Source organism: Crocodylus porosus, unplaced genomic scaffold (assembly GCF_001723895.1).
Source record: "Crocodylus porosus isolate Cpor-Errol unplaced genomic scaffold, CroPor_comp1, whole genome shotgun sequence".
Classification (NCBI taxonomy): Eukaryota; Metazoa; Chordata; order Crocodylia; family Crocodylidae; genus Crocodylus; species Crocodylus porosus.
This window is the reverse complement of record NW_017728931.1, coordinates 22972117-22994154: the sequence shown is the minus strand read 5'-3', so window position 1 is coordinate 22994154 and position 22038 is coordinate 22972117. Positions and strand designations below refer to the sequence as shown.

Sequence of the window (22038 nt, the reverse complement as noted above, 5' to 3'; positions counted from 1 at the left end):
GCTAGCACTAAATGTGGCTACATGCCTTCTCCATGGCTCAAGTCATCATGAGCACTTCTGGTCCTGGCATGAGTTGCGCAGGTTTCCCCCAATGATTTAATATCATAAAGCTTTTTTATTTTGTCAGATACTATTCTTTAACATTTTCCTTAGCAAAGGTATGAACCTTTTCAATTCTGAATCAGAGTCCCTTCATAATCCAAATACCCCAAATTCCTCTGTTCTTCTTCAGAAGCTCCAAATGAAAAGATTTGTTTAATTCACAGCCAAACATGAGGAGCACTGAGGTACATGTCGTATTGTTATTGCCTTCTGTCGGATAAGCCTTCTGGAACAGCCTGCCACCAGAGGTGGTTCAAGCACTGAACACCTTCAAGAGCAAACTGGATGCTTACCTTGCTGGGATCCTATGCTCTCAGCTGACTTCCTGCCCTTTGGGTAGGGGACTGGACTCGATGATCTTCCAAGGTCCCTTCCAGCCCTAATGTCTATGAAATCTTTGAAAAGGAATGGGATACACTAATCCCAATCACTTCTGCACTGTTCTACAAAGGTAACCAGCTGGAACTCCACAAAATCCAACCGAACCTTAGCACATCCTTTCAGATTGTGGAAAGGTGTAAATTTTATGTACCCCTTGAATCTCATAAAGCTTCTAAAATACTTTGGATTCAAAATTTCTTCTTTATGTGCAACTAACCCAGGACTTCAGATCTAGCAAAGAATTCATTTACTAGAACCTATGCTATTTTCACAGCCTCTTGGTTTCTTACTGAGTATATGTCATGCTATTTTGTGAGTAGTCCACAACTACCAATCAATATAGATTCTCAGAACTGGAAAGATGCCCAAAACCATCAATAGTAATGCTCATTAATTCCACTGATGCCCCAAGAGATACTGCTGTACAGAGGCTTCTGTCTTATTTGCAAACCAAGTATAACATCTCCCTCACCAGTTTTCTAATCCTACCTAGAGTTACCCAATAGAAATTCGCTTTCTTTGGCCAAGGTTTTTTACAGGACCCAAAAAATCCAGCAGTTTTAAAATCACAACAATCTCAGAACAAACTCCATAATGTTTCCAGTACAACCAAGTCCTACTAATGATGAACTAATGGTGAAGTCAGGATTTGTGAATTTTTTTTCATGGGGGGAAAGGGGAAAAGATGGAGGGTTATTCTTGGTTTTTGTTCATTTTATTCTGTTGTTCAGGTTTGTTTGTTTAAATGCAAACTCATTTATTTACAAGGAATTTACAAAGTTTGTTTTCCTTGAAAACAACGGGAGACAGTAATAAAAGAAAACCTGCTTTCTGCTATGAATTCACTAAAAATCTGTTAGCTTTTTCATCTCAGAGTCCCACTACCAAGGCCTCTCTGCCTGTGCCTATACTTCTTTGCTTCTTCTCTGTGCGTTTCTGCTGCTTCTCTCTCTTACAGGTATATTCAGCTGCACAACTTTACAGCACGTGGTTTAACATCTAACCAAGCCCTACATGTACCTATCACTCCAGCTATCTAATTCCATAAAGGATCTGGGTTATTTCTTACTTTTATCCTAAATGAAGGGCAACAGTTATGCTCACCAGCTTCAATGAGGTTTTACCCAGCAGCCTGCTGTAACAATGATGGCAATTACATAAACTTGCTGTTAACTCATTTTTATTGATAGTAAAAAGCCTCACTTTACATTTGTAGTCATCCCAATACAAACACGTGGCAGCTTCCAGCCTGAACTATCTATCTTAATTTAGTTAAAACCTAGCTGAAACCCACAAAACATTCTCAATTAAACTTTTATTGCGAAGGAGCACCAATCTGCAACTCAGAAAACCTTAATTCAATTTCTGACTCAGTCACTTGTGTGGCAATTTACCCCATTTCTTGGCTTGTTTCCCTCTTTTTAAAAGGTAGATAAATCACACCAACCTCCTTTAAAATTATATTTAGTTGAAAAGTGTTGCACATGAGCTATTCAAGCTAGCCCCAGGACTGCCTAATGTCCAATTATATTCTTGGTTGATCTTCATAATAATAGCCCCAGGAAGGGAAAATGTCCAGTCTAATGTACTATTTTCTTGGCTATACAGATGAATGATATATGGAGGTATAACAGAGAACTTTGCATATAATGCTTTTCCTAGGGATTGATTACACATGCAAAAATAAAGTAACTGAGAGCCAGACTCAAAGCAACCTGCCAATGAGTAACACATGCAAACAAAGAATTACAAATGTAAGAATTATCAATACAGCCGAAGCAAACAAAATCTTTCTATCTGCCAAAACCTGACTATAGAAACTGAAGGAGTTCTTGTTTTGTTTTGGGATGCCACAAGTAAGACCAAATAAACTGATTTTACTGTTAACCCAAGTCAAGTGGCTCCCCAATGAATACAATTTCAATTTGAAGCCAAGGTGAAGTCCTAAATTAAATATTAGTAATGCCTGTTGATCTAGCAGGAGAAGCAGAACTACTAACCCATGTCTCTGACAGGTAAGTACAGAAGGAAATGAGTTGCCAGTATTTTTTTAGAAAAGATACTCCAAATGTACAAGGCAAATTTGGAAATTAAACGCTGAACAGAATTTAATGGTACTTGTGATCGCAACACACTAGAAAAAGAACCAGAAATCTTTATTATGTCAGCAATTTATTACCTCAGAAACCTGCTTTACTTTTAAGCTTTGCTTACTGAGTACTGTGTTTAAACTGAAGAGTAATAGACTCAGTTCCTTGTTAAATTTTTAATAAGTAGCAGATTCTCTGGTCTTTGAACAATGAACTGTTTATTTACCCCGGGTCCACACTGAGGTGTAGCTGAAAAAAATTGTGTATGTTGGGTTTATTCTTCTCTTACTTGATAACATGAATAACTGACGCAAAGTCTAGGGAATATCACACACCATTCAAGACAGGAAGTGGGGAATACTCCATTTCATTGAAACTAAATGGTGGACTCTCAACTGGCAGAATACAGTAACACCAGCTGAAATTTGTCCAAAACATCAAAGTACATACTTCTCATTAGCGGTTAATCTTTTCACTCTACATCATATTTAAGCAACAAAGAAGATCAGAAACTCTTTCTTTTTAATGGTTTACAGCTCATCTTAGTGAACTTATTCTATTATTAAAATGACAACTTTGCTGTCTTGGTTATGTTTTTAATCACACTGCTACCATATGCATGGAGATATCTCGTCTTAGTGGCTTCAGGATTTCCGTTTCAATACTTTGCAATACATGAGTCGGTTTTCCTCTTCAATTTCCTTTATTTTTACTTATTTTCTGAAACTTGTTAATGCCTTTTACTACAAAAAATATTTTGCCAAAGTACAATTGTTGGTTGGTCAGTCTGAAGCAGTGTGAGAACACTGGCAGTCTGAACACAGCACTTTTCAGAATACCATCAATCAACAAGGCCATGTAAAACAGCAACACTTCCAGCCCCAAGTGTTCAAATATCAGGAGTCAGGGCCCCTCAACATCAGGAGCTTGACTTAAAATTCATGCAAATTCAAGATTTTTTGTCCTTAAGTTGTGTCTTTGAACCTTTAGCATTCTAGTGTTCAGTCCCTTCACCACGAAGGGGCTGAACACATGCACATGGCATCCCTGCTGATTGCCCTCCTCCTGCTCCCTCCAGCCCCTTGCATGCTGGAACTCTGCCAGCCTGCAAGGGGAAACCCACTGTTTCCTGCATTTTTTCTCCTTTAAAGAAGAAAATCTGAGTTTTACCACATCTTTCCATGGTGAATGGAAAACCTGGATTCCTGGACATAACTAAGCCTCAGGCATTGTTTTAACTGTAAATGGCCAATTCTGAAAATCTAGGGCTCATCACACATTTCAGAAGGTATTTTTTTCTTTCCTTTAAAGGCATGCTCTTAGGTCTCCTTGACACCCTAGTCAGATGACTGTCACGCAGAGCATAAAAATCCTACTGTTGCAAAGTCAAACAAGCCATTAAAAGGAAAATCAAGATAAGAACCCTAGGCCTGTGTTCATATCATGTTTCTATACGATTCAAATAATACTCTAGTTTTGGCTTTATTTTCATAATATTCATTTTATCTGTCAGAAGGTCAAAGATCAAAGGGCTGTTCCTTTTCTGAAACCTGTTCTTTCTAGCCAGTAAAGTTATAGTAAATCCAATCCAAAATAACAAATATTAAAAACAAATGTGAGCTTGTTTTTACCTGTTTCAAACTATATCTGACATAAAAGTCAGCAGTGTGGTGTTGGGCTATGAAGCTAAAGGAAGTTTATATGAACCAGTCTCTCCAAAGCTCATCATACATAGACTGTAGTAGCCTCTTTCACTGCACAACCCTATCTCATTCCAAGAGTGGCATACACCCTGCATACCTCTGGAAGCAAAGATCTTTGGAAAAAACAGTACGCAATTTTTTAGAATGTGCCATAATTAGGCTGACCATATCCCAGAATATAGGACATCACCTGAGAAATCCAGGATACTTCCTCTGCCCCACCACGCTCTCACAAATCAGACAGAGCAGGGCTGCATGCCATGAAAGCAGCGGTGCCTGCCTGCCCGCCTGCAAGGCACTCCATGCGGCTCTGACTCACAGCCAAACTGCACCCCACACCTGTCCTTTTCTAGGATACCCATTATAATTCCAAACAGCCAGCTGGGACAAGCCTCTGAGATCTGGGGCTGTCTCGCCTAAAACAGGACATACAGTTGCCCTAGCCATAATGCATGTGTACAAGGCAGAGCCAGGATTACCAAATTAAGGATCATTGGTAAATTTAATTTTCGTATTTCCTAATGTTCAAGTTCTTGACAGCAATCTTAGCTTTGTGTTAATGTACGGCTGACCTCTTTCATTAAAGTTCCTACATTAAAGTAAAAACTACAAAAAAAAAATCCATCTTGTGGAACTATGTTTACCCTCCCCTTCCAACTTGGGCCAACAGATCTTTGGACCATTACACCTGCACCACAGAACTCTATCATTTGATTCAGTGAAATAAACGGCACCAGTAGCAGGCTGACAGAACTTCAGCATGAGAGGAAGGATGAGAAATCCAGTTGCCAGTTTTTCAAGGCAAATGTCCTGAATGCTGTGAAATGTATAGCGGTCCCAGGCTCCTGTCATGTCCCCCTCTCCAACCTCCCTGCCTTCCATCTCCCACCTCTTCCCCTTGTGCCCCACATGCACATCTCTATATTCCACTGCATTCGCCACCTCCTCCTCCTTCCCACTACACCTGGTCACCAGCAGAAGGGAAACATGAGAGCAAAAGAGAATCATCTCGCCATTTTTTTTCTAATGTCTAGTACCACAGTACTTCCCACCCAGCAACAGTGAGCAACAAGTCCAGAGAAAGCCTGGAGTAAAGCCTGCACTCTGGGATGGAACAAAGGCACGCTGGGAGAACGGGGTAAGTGCAGTTGCTCAGCATATGGGAACCCCAAGTATCCCATATGTGCTCTACAGGCAGAAAGCATGCTCAACACAGAATTTTGAGGGAATTCAGCTGCCAAATGCAAACAAGTAACTACTCAGCATGTGCTGACTGAGATTTTTCAGATGCTTATAACTTGACCAGATTTTCAAAGGGACAGCAATAGGAAAATCCCTATTGGGCACCAGCAAATGTCAAGACTGCTCCAAAGCACAGAGCTGATCAAAGCAACACATTTCTCCTTAATCACGTTGTCAGGATGGATGGACCATTTTAGTTGCAATGTAAAATTCAGCCTGGGCGCACAAATGGCATAGCCAACTCCCTGACACACATGATCAAGATTCTGTAATGTTATAAACTATTGAAAATAGGTTTTATAAATATTGGTGGCACTGCCAGTTCCAGTAATTAGAGTCTGATTTATGGACTGGTGCACCTGAACGTTTTATGGACTCTTCTTCGGCAATCCCTCACAATTGAGGATGACTGTCTTCTATGATTGCTTGTTTTCATGGAAGACACCTGTGCATGACTTCTTTTATCATGGAGAAGCTGCTGCACATCAGCTTCCACAAGGCTGTTGACAGAACAGAACCTTGATCCAATGGCAAGGAGACCAAGACAACTGGGGATCTTATTCCGCTGCAGCCTTCATCCACTTTCGCAGCTGTTGAGATTCTAACCTCTTCTTCTGCCTGCTCCACCATTGAGGACTTGTAGAAGGGGGTGATGGACAGGCTTATTATAGTGGCGACCTGCACTTGCCATATCACAGCACCAGAAAAGGATATATGTTCCTTTTCAGGAGGGAAAGCATTGCCATCTGCTGTCCTCACCACATCCTGGTGGTGTTTCTGCTGTTTGGTCCATGACTGCTTATTCATCAGAGTAACCCCTGCTTATTTCACAGCTAACAGTCCCTGAAGGTCATTACACTATCCACCACCAGTGAACATGCTAGGTAGCAATACAGCTCTTTCCATATCAGGCAAGAAATAACTAACTTCGTAAAGCAATGGTAACCCACTGCTCAGTGCCTGTTACACCCTCCCCACTTTCTGTGGGAGCCCAGGGGTAAACCTTGCTTTGTAGCTGAAACTGTAGACTCACATGTGACAGAGCACAGGTTGTGCCTGTCACTCAAAAGTGTTTGAGCAAGCAGTAAGCAGCCTACAGGTGGGAGCAGGCGGTCACATGGTAAGCAGGAGGCCACCTGATTGGTGGAGAGGGCTGAGAGCCTGGGTATGAGGTTAGGCCCCAAAGCAGAGCAGGAAGTTACTGCAGGGGCCAAAGGAGCAAGGTCACCCAGCTGGCTGCTCCCAGAACATCTTGGAGGTACAGAGCAGGAATTCTGGGGATGGAGGAGGTTCCTGGCCCTGGGGCATGACCTAAAACTACACCTTGCTGTGGAGGATGGTGTGGTAGGGCTGCTTGTGGCAGGGCAGTTTCCAGGAAATGCCACACCTGTGCCTCCCTAGTGAAGGGTGAGTATGGACCACCAGAAAACCTCAGCCCCCACTGCCTTGCAGGTGACCCCATGGAGGAGAAAGGCTAGGGGAGTACACCCTGGGAAAAAACACAGGGCCTAGGTCCACTAAATGGAGCCAGAGGCTCACAAAGGAGCCGGGTGTTCAGGAGGCATGGGATTGAGACATCCAGTGTAGGGGCATGGGTGACCAAAAGGGTCCAAAGCAGGGCAAGGAGCCTGAGAAAAAGTTAGATGCTAAGAGCCCAGAGTGGTGTAAAGGGAGGCCCCAGTATGGGTGGTATGATAGGCCAGGTGAGGCTGAGTGCCAAACCTGAGAGGCATGGGACATGGTATAAGGGGAAATTCAGAGCCATGTATGCACCCTTGGCATCAGGGCAATTAAATGGGCAGCCTACCCCCTGGGAACAACATAATGATGCATCAAAGGCGTGGCAAGTGAGCAGTTTGCCCTAGACAAGACAGAGAGCCAACATCTAGACTGGCCCCAGGACAGCCACTTATTACATCACACTTTTAAGCAAAAGAGGTCAGTGGTTCGGTCCCTATTGTCAGCAGAGACAGTGGTCCCAATATGAACATACGTCTCCCTATATTAACAACATAAATAAGAAAAAGATCATCTTCTACAAAGGGTTTTAAATCCTCCCAAAAGACCAAAATAGGAAAGTAGAAATTGGTTTGTAATTGGATCCACAATGCTCAGCCTTCCACAGTACAGAATACCCTGGACTCCCAAAAAAACAGACACCCATAAGAGGTCCCTTTAATATGGTATATATAGGAAAATAAGAAGTGTTCTATATCAGCAGTCAGCAACCTACAGCCTGCGGGCCAGAACTGGCCTCTAGAGCCATTTCATGCAGCCGGTGGAGCTAGGAAGGTTCTGCCAGGTTTCACTGGCAGAAGGTTTCATTGGCAGAAGTGGGGGGGGGGCTTTGCTTACCCAGCAGCTAGCCGAGGCAGTAGTAGCACTGTAGTGCCACCAACTTGGAAACAGCCCATGCTCAGAGTTAAGCTCTGTTAAAATGCCAACCCCCCCCGCTCCCACTCTCCTCCCTCCTGGCAAAAAGTTACCACCCCCTGTTCTATGTAAATTTATTCCTCTGCACATTGAAAGGATGTGAAATATAGTCATTAGACTAACCTTAAGATGATTAATAACTCCACTCTCCTGTTGAGAATTATCAGAGTTGGCAAGGCCAACTTATCCTCATTAAATTCTCTAAATTCTCATTTCTGGAATGCTGCTAACAGTTGAAATTTATCTTAACTGTCTGCTGTTTGTCTCTCCCTGTAGTTCCTATTTACTTGTATGCTTCTCCTCATATGATGTGTTCCATGAAAAAGGGACAGTGAATATATACAGATACCACCCACTTATGGTAGGTGCTTTCCGCTGAATTCTTAAAACTTTGTTTCTTTACACTGAGGCTGTGCTCTGCCTGCCTCAAGCAAAACCCTCTGCAACAGACAATCCAGCTCTGTAGTTTAGCACCTGTTCAGCTCTTATAAAAAAGTTTACATGAAGCTTTTTCTTAGTTTCACTGAAGATGGCACCTTTCAAATGGGCATTTAAATGAAGTAATTATGGATGACTAAGTTAAAATAGAATTCCGTATCTCTCATTGTAGATTAGATAATTGAGGGCTATATATGCTGTGACTTATGTATTGTATTGCAAGACAGACATGTGAGAGACTGCATTTTGTTTATACATCTACATTTCTGTGTGCAGTTAGTTTATTGCAAAATCAATACAAGTATTAAATACAGTCTGTATTATGGCTCATGCTTAAGAAGGATAATCAGAGAAGTGCACTGTGTAGCTGAGAGCTGAATGCTGTTCTCAGTTACCTAGAAGTACATTCAATCACAGAAATCAGAGTAGATTTTTATTAAGACAGCATACAGAGGAACACATTTCTGGTAACTTTACTCCACCAGACAGAAAAAATACTCTTAGTGTATACAGGTATGTCAACACCAAAAAGTGCCATCAGCTTTGTTGCTGACCCTTAATTAGAGATGCACCAGTATATCAGTTGCATATTGAATCGACACCAATAAAAGGGAAATTTACATTATCAGCTATCAGATTTTTTGGCTGGTGTAGCCAATAATGTTCACCGATAAATATAATTAATTATGCCTTCTGGCCAGGACCCCCAGACGCCTGGGGTCCCTCTTGCCCATAGGGCCAGAGACCCCAGATGCCTGGGTTCCCTTGAGAAATGGCAGGTTTCCCCTTGCAGGAGGGCAGCAGTCTAGCCAGCAAGGAGTCCTGTTTGGGGCTACCAGCAGTGAGATGCAGAGGGTGCCACATGCATGAGCACAGCCTCTGTGTGGCCAGGAATGCAGCTGAGAAGCATGGAGAGCTGTTCTCTGCAGGTAAGTCTGCAGTGGGGAAGAAGCATGTGAGGGGCAGATCAAGGTCCCCATGATGAGGGAGGGAGGAAGTAGGGCAGGGTTAGGGGCTGGGGTTGCTGTCCTGCCAAGGCAGTGCATGGGACTCAGGGTGGGCAGCAAGACAGAGCTGCAGGGAGTTCATCCAGGGGGCATAGGAGAAGTGGCTCCCACCATTGAGTGCATCCTCCGGGGGAGGCACGGCAGGGACATGTGCTCCCCCAGATCTGTGCAGGCTATCCACTGTGGGCTTGGGGCTCTCCACCCTACTGCTTTTGCCCTGGGAGGCCCATGCCAGCCATGCACACCATGTCCACCTGGCAGCAGTGGGGGCAGCAAGTTGTGCCTCCCACTGCCAGGTGGGCAGGGGATGTGCAACCGGTGCAGGGCTCACAGGACAAAGGCAGTAGGGCAGAGCGCTCCAAACCCACAGAGGATAACCCACATCTGCCCTCACCCCACTCAGTTCTGCTCCATTTAAAAGGACCCCCTGCACTTAAAAATGGTGTTGGCAGCACTTGGAACTAAAGCTTATCAAATGAGCTTTAGTTCAAGTGCTCCCGCTGCCGTTTTTAAGCACTGGGACACTGATCCCCTGGACAAGCCACCTGTGGCTCTGTCCTGCTGCCTGCCCCAGCCCTGGGTCCCACGCACCAACCTGGCTGGGCAGGGCCCCCAGCCCCACTCCCTCCCCCACAGTGGGGCCCTTGATCTGCCCCCCACACACACACACACACACACACACACTCCTTCCCCTGCACAGACTTACCTGCAGAGACCTGCTCTCCACACTGCCCGGCTGCATTCCTGTAGGTCGGTTATCGGATCAGTATCAGCCAATGTGGCTGGTTAATAGTTGGCTATCAGTATCAGCCAAGAAAATCTTTATCGGTGGGCCCCTACCCTTAACAGCAAGGAGGACAATGGGAGAATGGGCCTGGAAAATGAAATGTCCTCTGACCCAAGGTAGCAGAGCTGAACCTCATTTCTCCATTTTGTATATATGCTACTTGTCCCTATGAAAACTGTCCTGTAAAGTAAGTTATGGGGGCAATTCTGTGAATACCTGTATTTCTAACTACATGTCACCTTTGTTCAGCTTCTTCACTCACACTATGTGTTTACGTGTCAACAATTCATAAAAGAGGAAAATTAGTACAATGTAGTCTGTCATGAAGCCCACGGACAAATCAAGCAAAATAATGAAAAAGCTGTTTTACAGAGTTCAGTGAAACCTGTCCTAGGCATTTCAAAAGATGTAGAATGATGTGTGTGGCAGGGCACTATGTGTGCCTGCCACTTTAAGGCCCTGGAGCTGACAGCCTCCAGGTGCCTAATGAGGGCAGCCATTTTAGGCTCAGGGTTGCCTATATAAACAAGGCAGTTTGGCTGCTGGAGGGCAGGCAAGAACATTGCCTGGTCTGAGGGCTGCTGAGTTTCATCTGGAGATAAGGGAGGAGCTGTAGGGGATGGTAGGAGAAACTACACCCTGCTGGGAGTGGGTGGCCTGGTGGGGCTCCCAGTGGTGTGGGAGTCCCCAGGAAATGCCAGGCCAGTGATCACCCCAGTGAAAGGCAGGTCAGGGTGCCTTAATCCCTATCCCTCACCTTTGGGTGGGTCGTGTACATCAGAGGTAGTTGTGGAGATGCAAGCCCCAAGGAGGAGAGTTAAAGGCCGGGTGTGGCCAAGGCTGCCTGAGCCCCATGGGGGTTTGAGACCCTGAGAAGGAGAGTTGGAGGGCCAGGCATGGCTATAGCCACCTGAACCCACCTGTGGAGGGAAGCCCCAAGCCCAAGCCTCCAGTGTGAGGGGGGCAGTGTGTGGAGCCCTGTGAAGGGAGAGGGGGGCTCAGCCAGAGAGAGCTGAGTCCTGACCCCAGTAAGTCCTCCAATGTGGGGAAGCAGAGTTTGGGTCAAATATAACACTGGTAATAGCACCACAACCTGCGGCCCAAGGGGGGAATGAGAGTCCCCTGTGAGACCCTGAGGCACCAGCCGTGGTGTGAGGTAACCCCGGCTCCCCATGTCTCTGGAGGAGGACCCAGAGAGGGGGACCCCAGGAAAAGAGTATGGGTCATACATCAAGGCCTGCCAGAGCTTCCCCTGACTGGCCCAAGCGGGGGCCAGGACCAGGAGGGTCAGAAGGTCAAGGAGGCCCATCGAGACAGACGCCCAAGAGCCAGGGGCCTGGGGTCCCAACTGGCCTGGAGGTGGGCTGGGGCTAGTGTGAGCCAAAGGTCCCAGTGAGGGGACCACACCCGAAGGGGGACTGGTGGCAGGGAGATATATAACCCAGTATGATGGCAGCAGAGTCTGCCTGAAGGGAGGAACTCAGTTGGGGGGTCCTACAGCAGGATTCTGGGCCCCATCATGGGGTCTGGTGCATATGAGAACATCAGGATGTCATCTGCGAGGCCTGGGCTGCGGTGTAGGGGAGGAATGGAGCCACAGATAGCGCCCCCTAGCAGCACGGCAGAAAATGGGCAGCCTCCACCTAATTACATCTATTAATTAATCAATTAAGACCTAGGTGTGGTGGGCAAGAAGGCAGGCAGTTTGCCTAAGAACAGGTGGGCGGGCCACGCGGAGATTGGCCCCAGTAGGCCCCCTGTTACAATGTGGTCCCTGCATTTTGAAAGCAAACAGAAGCTGTTCCAGATGATGTAAACAGCCAGCTTAAGAAAGTATATGTATTTGCTAAAACATTCCAGTATTTTTTTTTCTCTTCTTTAGGAGTAAATCTCTCTCCCACCATCTCTAAGGGTGTCCTTCCTGAAAGACAACTCTTAACTATGTGTTCCAAAATGGTGTTGCATGAAGTGTCAACACCGAGGAGCATTATGTTGGTGTAACAGGGATGACTAGATGTGTCAACCATACAGTCCACCTGCTGGGGTCTGCAGCTGACATCAGTTTTCCCCCAAAACTGACCCACCACAATGACCCCACCATGCACACAAACATACTTTTTCCCATTGCACCAAAAGACCAGTGAGAGAGAATTCTCCATTCACAACACATTTCCATAATATGCTTTATTCTGTTAACCATGAGACCCACATTTTAAGGGTAAGGCACTGGACTGAGATTTAAGAGACCTGGCTACATTGTCAAGCTCTGCCAAAGACTGTGTGTGTGACCTGAGGCACCTTATTTAATTTTTTCCAGGCCTCTGCTCCCTATCTATAGAATGAGGATAGTCATACAGATATTTTTTTTTCCTCTTAAAGTCTTCTCTGTCTGGTCCAGTAGCAAGGACAATTTCCGACTATATGTCTGCACTCTGTCTAGCAGTCAGGCCACAAACTCTAGGCAGAACCCAGTTGAAAATACTGTGAAAATAATTATAAATACAAAAGGTGGTATTAATCTAAATCTTTAATCTAAAATGTTAATGAAACATTTTTCATGCAAATTAGCAATTTCATCAAAACTGATTTTTTTTTCTGTCTGAGCAGGTCAATTGTACATATTTTAAATGAGGAAAAATTGAAATATTTAGTTTTGACTACAACAATGACTTAAATGTTACTTCCATTACAACTAGTACTCACACTTTTATGTGTATAGTATATTAAAATATTACAGTTAACATATAATTAAAACAAAATGAATGTAAATAAACCTACAGTAATGAGACAAAGCATCTTGGTGGCCCCAAATCAAAAATCTTTTGAAAGGTTAGGATTTCCCATGGAATGGCAACTTTGGCTGTACTAAACCAAAAGGCAGCCTTCTGGGTTTATATACCCCAAAGTGTTCCCTTTTCATTTTTTAGGTAACAAAATAATTATAACCAAGGTTTGAATTACAGAGGAGCTCATGGGGGGCTGAGTCCCCTCCACCCCCCCATAAGAAATGAAAGCCCCCCTCTAAGATTTTAAAATCATAATGTGGCAGGGTCTCTGATTTTAATATGGCATCATGATGGGCAGCCCAATTTATTTATTTTTTACAGACCCCCACAAGAGTCAAAGTGTAATTCAAATCCTGCTCATAATGGACAATGGTGGAAACATCTGGTCTAACTATGATTGTGCTTGTGGGAACCTGACGAACATATCTAGCAAATGCCTTCAACACCTAAAATTCTGACATCACAACACCTATCATTCATGGGCCTGGCTCTCAGACTAGAATCCTGTGTTAGGCATGTACAGCTCACTATATAGTGAATAAGGAGAGGTAACTCAGAATGGGATCCAACACTGCCAGTGTGATGAGAAGGAAACTGCCTTAAAAATCTCAACATACTACTGCCCTGAGTCAGACAACAGGAAAAAAAGGAAGACTAAGGTGAGTCCTAAATCCTGCCCTCCAAGTACCTTATCTCAGGGTCCCAGGGAGGTACATCTATCCACAGCCCTGCACCCTGTTCTTTCAAAATACTCAGCAGAGTCCACTCTTCTTTTAAGACTTGCTTGCAGGGGGAAGCATAGAGTAGCTGCTGGTTCCACCTCCAATACCCATTATATAATGGCCTAGACCAGTGCTTCCAAACTATTTTCCAATACAACCCCATTTTGACACTTGAAAATTCACAGGACCCCAGACACCAACAAAAACAAAACATCATTAAAACAACATTCTGTATATATTAAAGTTCTTGTATTACAGAACAACATATAATACAGTATATAAATATGAAAATCTATGTTTGTAAAGTACTTTTGTAAAAGGATGTGGCTGTGGGTAGGGGGGCAATAAGTTATGTTGTGGGTGTATATGTGGGGGGTGGGGGGGCAGGGTCTGGGTGTGTGGGGTCTGTGAGGTATGAGAGGATGGGAGAATGTGGGAACACCCCTGCACACTTCTCCCCATGGCATAAAGCCCCCACCACCAGTGGCAGCAGCAGCAGCAGGCACTCGGGGTGCTTGGAGCCCTCACAGGCACTGCACAGCTCCAGCCAGTGCTGCGTATGATGGCAACGAGCACAGCCAAGCCAGCCTGCCTCTATCATGTGGGTCTTCATATGGTGCATGTGCTGCTCCATGCCACCAGAAGAAGCCCCACATGGTAGAGCCAGCTGCCTTCCCCACCCACCTGCCAGGAAGGTCCTGGGAGACCCAGGGGCAGAGAAGGTACCTGGCTCAGTCATGCAGGACTTCCCCCAAGGACACAGAGCTGCATGTGCACCTTGCAGAGCCCCAGACAATAGAGGTGGGCTGGCCTGGCTGGACATGCAGCACTGGCTGGAGCCATGTGCCACTGGGCAACAGCACCTGTTCAGGCCACAAGTGCCCGCTAACTGCTGCTGCCGGCAGCACAGGCTGTGCACCATAAGGGGGAATGTGCGAGAAGGGTTTCCACACCCCCACCCTCCCTCACATTCACATCCTGCTCACCCAAGCTCCACATTCCCACCGCCTCCCTGGGTGCAGACTCTGCTGCAACGCAGCCTGGCCCCATGCTGTGTGCTCCCACCCAGCCGCAGCTCCCCCTCACCCTGCCAATTTCCTACCTGGTGCCAACGGGATGCCAGGGAAGCCAAGCCAGTCCCCCAACAGCTGCAGTAGTGGTGGCAGCAGCAGCCCTGCCTGGAAACTGCATGATGCCTGGGCTGGGCTCTTCCATGCACGAGGGTGGGAGTGAGGTACACTGACTGGACCAGATACAATTAGCTGGTGGGCACTCACAAGCCAAATGAAAGGGCCTGGCCGGCCATATTTTGCTCGCCCTTGCATTAAAGTGATTTGATTTCTCACAACCCTGTTTGGGTTGCAACTCACAGTTCAGGAACTGCTGGCCTAGACCCTGTCCAGGTTCAATTCCCCCCTCAGCCTGAAAGGATTCAGACCTGTAATGGAAGAGACCTAAGTTCTGATGCCCACCCCCAAGACAGTTTCTGTATTACATCTAATGACTGTTTAAGATAAAAGAATGGAGATATTTCCCTCAGCTGAGTACCTTAATGCCTAAGCTACCACATCATGTTTACTCTTCCACTCCCTCTCTAAGCCAATGAATCTTGAATTATTTGCTGTAAAAGTGGAACAGCTTCAAAAGGAGGGATGGAGAATATAATCACCTACCACCTATGGGGTAGTGTAGCCTACCCTATAGCCTGGCATTAAGGCTCTTTCCTCAAAGGTAGGAAAGGTGGGTTTGAATCCCCTCCAGCTGCAGAGGGAGTGCTATCTCTCGTACCCTGTGCAACTGGAATATTCTATGGATATATTCTAAAGGTGCACCGATACATCAGTACCAATATCAGATCAGCAAGCCCCCTCACTTCCCTCCCTCTCCAGACAAGCCACAGCGCCATCCCGCACCCCACTCCGCCTTGCCCCAGCTGGGCTGGGCAGCGCCTCCCCCAGCCCCACTCCCACTCCCACTCCCACTCCCTCCCACACCACAAGGGCCTCAATCTGCTCCCCTCACACACACACCTCTTTCCTTCCCCCTCCTCTTTCACTACAACAGATTTACCAGCCAGACACTACTCTTCAAGCTGCTGGGCTGCATATCGGAAATCGGATCAGTGTGCCTTCTTAAAAATTGGTTATCGATATCAGCCTTAAAAATCTCTATCAGCGCACCCCTAATATATTCCAGAGTATTTTATGAAATATTCTAACTACTAAAATATTCCATAAAGGGACTATTTCAGATCTTGAGTTGTTCAAATACTCTGCCTACACCTGGCATTTAAATCATTTATCCTTTTATACACATATTTTTACATAAAGTTTTCAGGGGAAAATGGGTGTGCCAAATCAATGCCTCAGGAAGTAAACAAAAATTATGAAACTAAGCATCTGCTAACAAACTCCATCCCTCAGGCAGACATAATAAGTCCTGTCAACTATTTAAGGAGTGATGTCTGTTTATGTGACAGACCTCCCCTGCCTAGAGAGGTGCTGTGAACTTTTATATTTTATTTATTGAACTACCCAACTCTCACTTTGTTTAAGAAACAATTAGCTGTTGACAGCTTAAAATAAATAGAACTCCCTCTCTGCTTCAGAATCACTGTACTTGAGTTAGCTTTGAAGTTCTTGTTAAGCTACTTGATGGACTAAATATTATAGTGATTTAACAAGCCTTTGAAAATACTGGGCTACTCTGATCCACCCTGAGCTATGTGGTCAGGGAAGTAACAAGAGAAAGGCTCAAACCATTCAAGCAAAGACACCAGTAATTCCACTGCCAGCTCCTCTTCATCCCCACAGACATTAGGGTTAAGTATAGATAGTCAAAAAGCCTGAGGCAGAATTGATTCAATCTTTGCCGGCTAGTCTAAGCTTCATAAACTGAACCAATAAGCAAGTGAACATGTTCATTTCTGATTCTGGAAATGCAGCCACATGCCTGCAGTCACTCAGGCCAGATGCTAGTGGGGCACAAGAGCACTCCCTGCTTGGCTGAAGCAGACAGCTTGGGCCAAAGTTAGTTCACCCACCCTACAAGGGAGTGGGGGGGTGGGATTTGTGGGGAAAGTATAAAGCATCCTGGGATACTGTGCAACTGTGAGTTAACTTGAATCTGGAGAGGATCTGGGACAAAAGATCTATAAACCAATTTAACCTAAGTCAGTTAAGTCTGATACTATATATCCATCCAGGTTTACCTCAACCCAGTTCTGGCCACTGTGAAAGCGGTTCATGTGTGCTGAACTTCTCTTGTGTCACAGATTTGAACCAGTTTCCAATCACTTATCCTGGTTTATGTCCCTAACCTAGAAGTACCTCAATATAAGGGGTCTGTCTTGCCCTGAAGCACAAAAAGAAGGCCTGCAAGTACAACAAAGAAGAAGGTCAAAACCAGTCTACCTTCCACAGCATGGTCCTACCAGAAATCTTCAGGGCTGGTCTCACTCCCCCTGCATATCTTCTACAACAGGGGTCAGCAACCCCTGGCATGTGTGCCGAGCATGACACATGAGGCCATTTTGCTCAGCATGCCATGACCAGCCCCGGGTAGCTGCTGCCAGCGACGGAGCCCGGGCTGTTCCCAGCAGGGCTTGCAGCGTCCCAGCTGCCTGCTGGGACCAGCCTGGGCTCCCAGCTGGCAGCAGCTACCCAGAGCTGGGGCCGGCTACAGCTGGGAGGCTCCAAACTGCTGCACCAGGCTCCAAAGCACTGGTACTAGCTCTGTACCGGCACATGCAGGCATGCCTCAGAGCAGCTAGTGGGGGGGGGGCCCGAGGCAGCACAACCCCTGGCTCTCCCCTGCTCCCAGCACAGAGGTGATGGCAGGTCTCCGGAGCCCAGCGCAGCTCTTTGTAGCCAACCTAGGCTCTGGGCAGCTGCAGCAAGCAGTGGGCAGGCTGCAAACAGCTGGGCCCATGCAGTTGCTGCCAGCATGGAGCTGATGCCCGGTGCAGCTGTTTGCAGCATGACCACTGCTTGCTGCAGCTGCCCAGAGCCTGGGCTGGCTACAAACAGCTGCTCCAGGCTTCAGAGCCCAGTCACCAGCTCTGTGCCAGGAGTGGGGAAGAGACAGGGGCTGCGCTGCCTCAGGCCCCTCCCCCACTGCCCACTCCAAGGCACACGTGCACATGCTGGTATGGAGCTGATGCCAGGGCTCTGGAGCCTGGCACAGCCATTTGCAGCCTCCCAGCTGCAGCTGGCCCCAGAGCCAGGGTAGCTGCTGACAGCCACAGAGCCCGAGCTGGGGCAGCAGGGGCTTTGGGCAGGAGGCAAGGGGCAGGGGCCTTAGTTGGGGGAACAAGAGGCACAATCAGGGCATCCTGCCATGTACCGCCTGCCCTTATTTTGTTTTTCTGGCATGCCGGCACCTTCCAAGGTAGGCACTGTGGTGTTTTTCAGCACTCGGGCCAAAAAACATTGCCTACCCGTTCTACAACCAGTCCAAAAGGGGTGATTGCAACCACTGGTACAGACTATATTATGTAGTGTTGCAGCGTCCTTTTTCTGGCCAACAGCATCCACAGCAACCACGGGGATCAACCACCAGGCCCACAGAAATCAAGCCAATTCACACTTGCTTCAAGGCCATCTCTGCCCTGATTTTGGAGCTACATCTTGAAGAAAGGCGATTTCCTTGACTGTTACCAAAGGCAGTGGCCCTGGCTTGTCCCCCTGCCTTCCTCTTCATTCAAACATAGATCCCGTCTCCCAAAACAAAGGGGAAGGAGCCACAGACATGAGCAAATCCACAGCCTTCACATCCAAGTGAAGAGATCATCATATGGAGTGGGGGAAGAGAATGAGGCAGAGGAGCAATCTATCTCTTGACAACTGTTAGTTTGTGAACCTGGGACTCTGGAGCCTTCTTTAAACTACCTTCTCCACCACAGACTGATGACATGACCTTGGGCAAGTTCCTTAGTCTTTGCTACCCATCTATAAAATAGTTGTGTCCTAACACAGGGGAATACTGTGGGAATTAATACATGAAAGGAGTTCAAATGCTATCACAACAGAAGCCATGTGAGCACCTTTGGCTAAATGAAGTCATTGCAGAAATATTTCTACTTTTAAATAATGCTGCTATTTCTCACAGAGATGAAGAAAATTACTCTGCCTCAATTTCAATGTATTTATAGTGCTGAAGGAGGAAAACAGAACAAAGCAACAAGACAAAAAGCCCAATAAAAACAATCAGTTTAAAAAACTAGTGGCCCTAAGAAAGAAGAAAGGGCTTATAAGAACAGGAACACATATACAATTATTTGAAGGTGCAGAAAACAGAGGTTTTGAAATGGTGACTCCTGTCATTTTAAATCCCAAAGCAAAAGGGGGTGCGAACCAAATACCAAAGAGTTACAGGTAGAAAAGAAAAAGGAATATTTAGAAACAGAGGAATAAAATCATGGAAAGATGTTTACAATTTGATGAAAGGGATAAATAGAAAGAATAGGAGGTAATAAGAAGATAAAAAGTATGAAAGACCTTGGAAACCAACTGACTTCCAATAGTATTAAAGAACTAAAATGACACAAAAGCCTGGAACTTTATTGTTAAAACTTTCACTCTATCCTTATTTCGACCTATAGCTCTCTGTCACAGAGGTCTTGGATATAAACAATCCTACTGTTGCACACTCTGCAATACAGTACCTAACCATAAATTTGTTAATTAACAGCGAATAAGATTCACTTAGCAGTGAATTTCTTTGGTGGCTTACACACTTAGCCATTGTTATGAATATACTTTCCTGCATTTAATTAACATTTTTAAAAGGCAGACTACGCTGACCGGCACTCTACTGGGTTTAGAACCACTTTGGCCCCACCCCGCCCCCATGTACATCAATTACATACTTACAATTTATACCATATAGGAGACGCTTTCATTGATAAAAATCAGTAAGGATACATGCTTGTTTTAAATTACACAAACTCACTAGAACTGTTTTGAATCTTCCAGTTGAGGCCACTCAATCATTATAATTCTACTAAAAAGCTGATTTTATTGCCACATATTATTATTGTCATTCATTGTGTTTTTCTGTGATGATGTTTTTTAAACTTATTTGAAAGGCTGACCTAAAACTCTCACACCAATAAAAGCTCCAGAAAGAAAGACTAGTTAAGTATGACTTTCTGAAGAGGTGTAGTTCAGAGAAAAACAGGTCCATGAAATTAAACTATCTGATTGATGTTAAAAATAGAATAGACTTTAAGCAAACCAAAACCACTACCAAATCACTAAACAAAGATAAAATTAGACATGTGAAGTTGAAGCGTGTTAAACAAGTTGATTGCAGAGATGAGCAAGACTTTCAAAGATTTGCCCCTCCAAGTCTTTTACAAGAATGGCAAAAAAACCCAAAACACAAAAAAGAATAGCCATAAAACAAATTCTTCAGCTGTAGTTAAAAATAACAGGCATATTCCCTTTATTCCTTTTTTTTTTTTAATATTTTGTTTTTTGAAGAACTAAATTCCTCTGTGGCCGAGGTATTTGCAAAGTGTCCATATTTTGATTTGGGATTTTTTTTTTTTCCAATTCATCTAAAAGAAGCCAATAGTGCATTCTCCAGGGAACAGTACAACTTTGAAGTACAGTTTTATAGTCTTGTGTCAATACTTCAGCTTGGGTTAAAAGAAGCTGCAAGCTCTGAGCACTATTCCATATGAGGCCCTAACAATTTGGGTTCTTCAAATACTGCAACTAACACATAGGATCAACTTGGAGCACACAAATCATTCTGCTGTGGTCAAAAGACATACATGCACATTTAATGTTAAGCACCTACACTGCTGTTTAAAGGATCAAGGCCTAGTGTACCTCAGGGGCTGGACCCGATGATCTCTGAGGTCCCTTCCAGTCCCTAACTTCTATGAAACTATGACACTTGAGGCAAACATTAGTGGGAGTGTAATTAACGGAGCAGAAATGGTACATCTTTTTGACAGAAATCTACAAATGTTCTTAAGTATCATATCAGTCACAAGAAATGGTCTTTTCTGTTTCTGAACAGATACTCAACTTTAAGCATGTTCTCAAAAACCAGCATACATCTAGAACGTCCGGCCTTTCCTCTTTCTAGCCCTGCTCCCATATTTCTGAGTCAGCTGAAAAACTTCATTGTGGTTCTCTAGCACAGGTGACTCTAGGCCAGGGATCAGCAACCCCTGGCACATGCCAGAGCACAGCAGGCAAAGGCACCGTGCTTGGCACATGCGCCTTGGGGTGGATGGTAGAGAAGGGGCCTGTGCTGCAGCCAAGGCAGACCTGGGATCTGCTCTCACAGCCTGTCCACTCCAGCAATCCCGCAGGCCCTACACGTCAGGCCTATCTAGTTGATCTAATAAAAGATTTACCCAAAAAACTTGTGCACCTACATGCTTAGACGCTTAGACCAACTCGACTACAACTAACACCCCTATACATGCCAGTGTGCTCTGGGACTCGGAAAGCCCAGAAAAAGGGGGATTCAGGGAGGATCTGGTGGCCAAGCTGCTTCTCTGGGGCAGCCGCATCTGAAGGGCCCCGAGGTTGTGTGAAAAAGGAAGGCTTCTGGCCGGCGCACAGGAAAGGGAAAAAAAGAAGAAGAAGCCTCCCCAGAGCCCCCGAGACGCGCGCCACTTGCCAGGGTCCTTCAGAAAAAAACTTTTTTCTTTTCTTTTTCTTCCCTTGACTCACTTCCTCCCCGGCCCCAGCCCCGCCCCCGGCTGCACGGAGCCGCTGCCGGGCGCGCTGCCCTGTGCCCGCTTCCTGCGCCCGGCGAGGCAGGGGCCCGCTTACCCCAGCGTGCTGATGAAGCCGTTGACTGAGCCCTCGGCGTAGAGGGATACGATGTCGCCGATGTAGAGGAAGCTGGACATCTTGTCCGACATGGTGGCTCGGGCTGCGAATCCGCACCCCAGCCCCGTCCCCGGCAGCGCAAGGCAGGGCAACACCGGCCCCTCACGCCTCCTTCCTCCGTTTCCTCCCGCCGCCCATGTCGCTCGAGCCCCGGCGCCCTCGACCCCTGGCCCACGTCGGCTCGCGGCGACCGGCGGCGCTGCGCTGCGCTGCGCTGCGGTCCCGGGCGGGGCGGGCGAGCTGCAGCCAATCGGCTCGCCCCAGCGCTGAGCAGTTGGGCGGGGGCAAGGTGCGCTGAGCTGCGCCGCGCTCCGCACCCGCGGCGGGCTTGCCCCGCGGAGCGCGGCGCTGAGGTCACGGGCTCAGGGTGGCATGTCTGCGTCTGTGTGCACGGGCAAGGTTCTTTGAATAGATGTGGCATCTTTTATTAGACCAACTGAGTAATACTGGTCTATTCAGTCCAATAGAAGATATCATATCTACTCAAC

At 46.1% G+C, this 22038-nt stretch overlaps 1 protein-coding gene across 1 annotated transcript in view; it reads right to left on the bottom strand.

Annotated features, from left to right (window-relative positions):
- The window catches only part of ITPR2 (inositol 1,4,5-trisphosphate receptor type 2), a 361003-nt gene extending 339270 nt beyond the window's left edge, over positions 1–21733 (bottom strand). The window contains exon 1 of the mRNA XM_019544387.1: positions 21491–21733. Coding sequence (XP_019399932.1) covers positions 21491–21582 — 92 coding nt within the window. The 5' untranslated portion in view covers positions 21583–21733. The remainder of the gene's footprint in view (positions 1–21490) is intronic.
- Between the last annotated feature and the right edge of the window lie 305 nt (positions 21734–22038).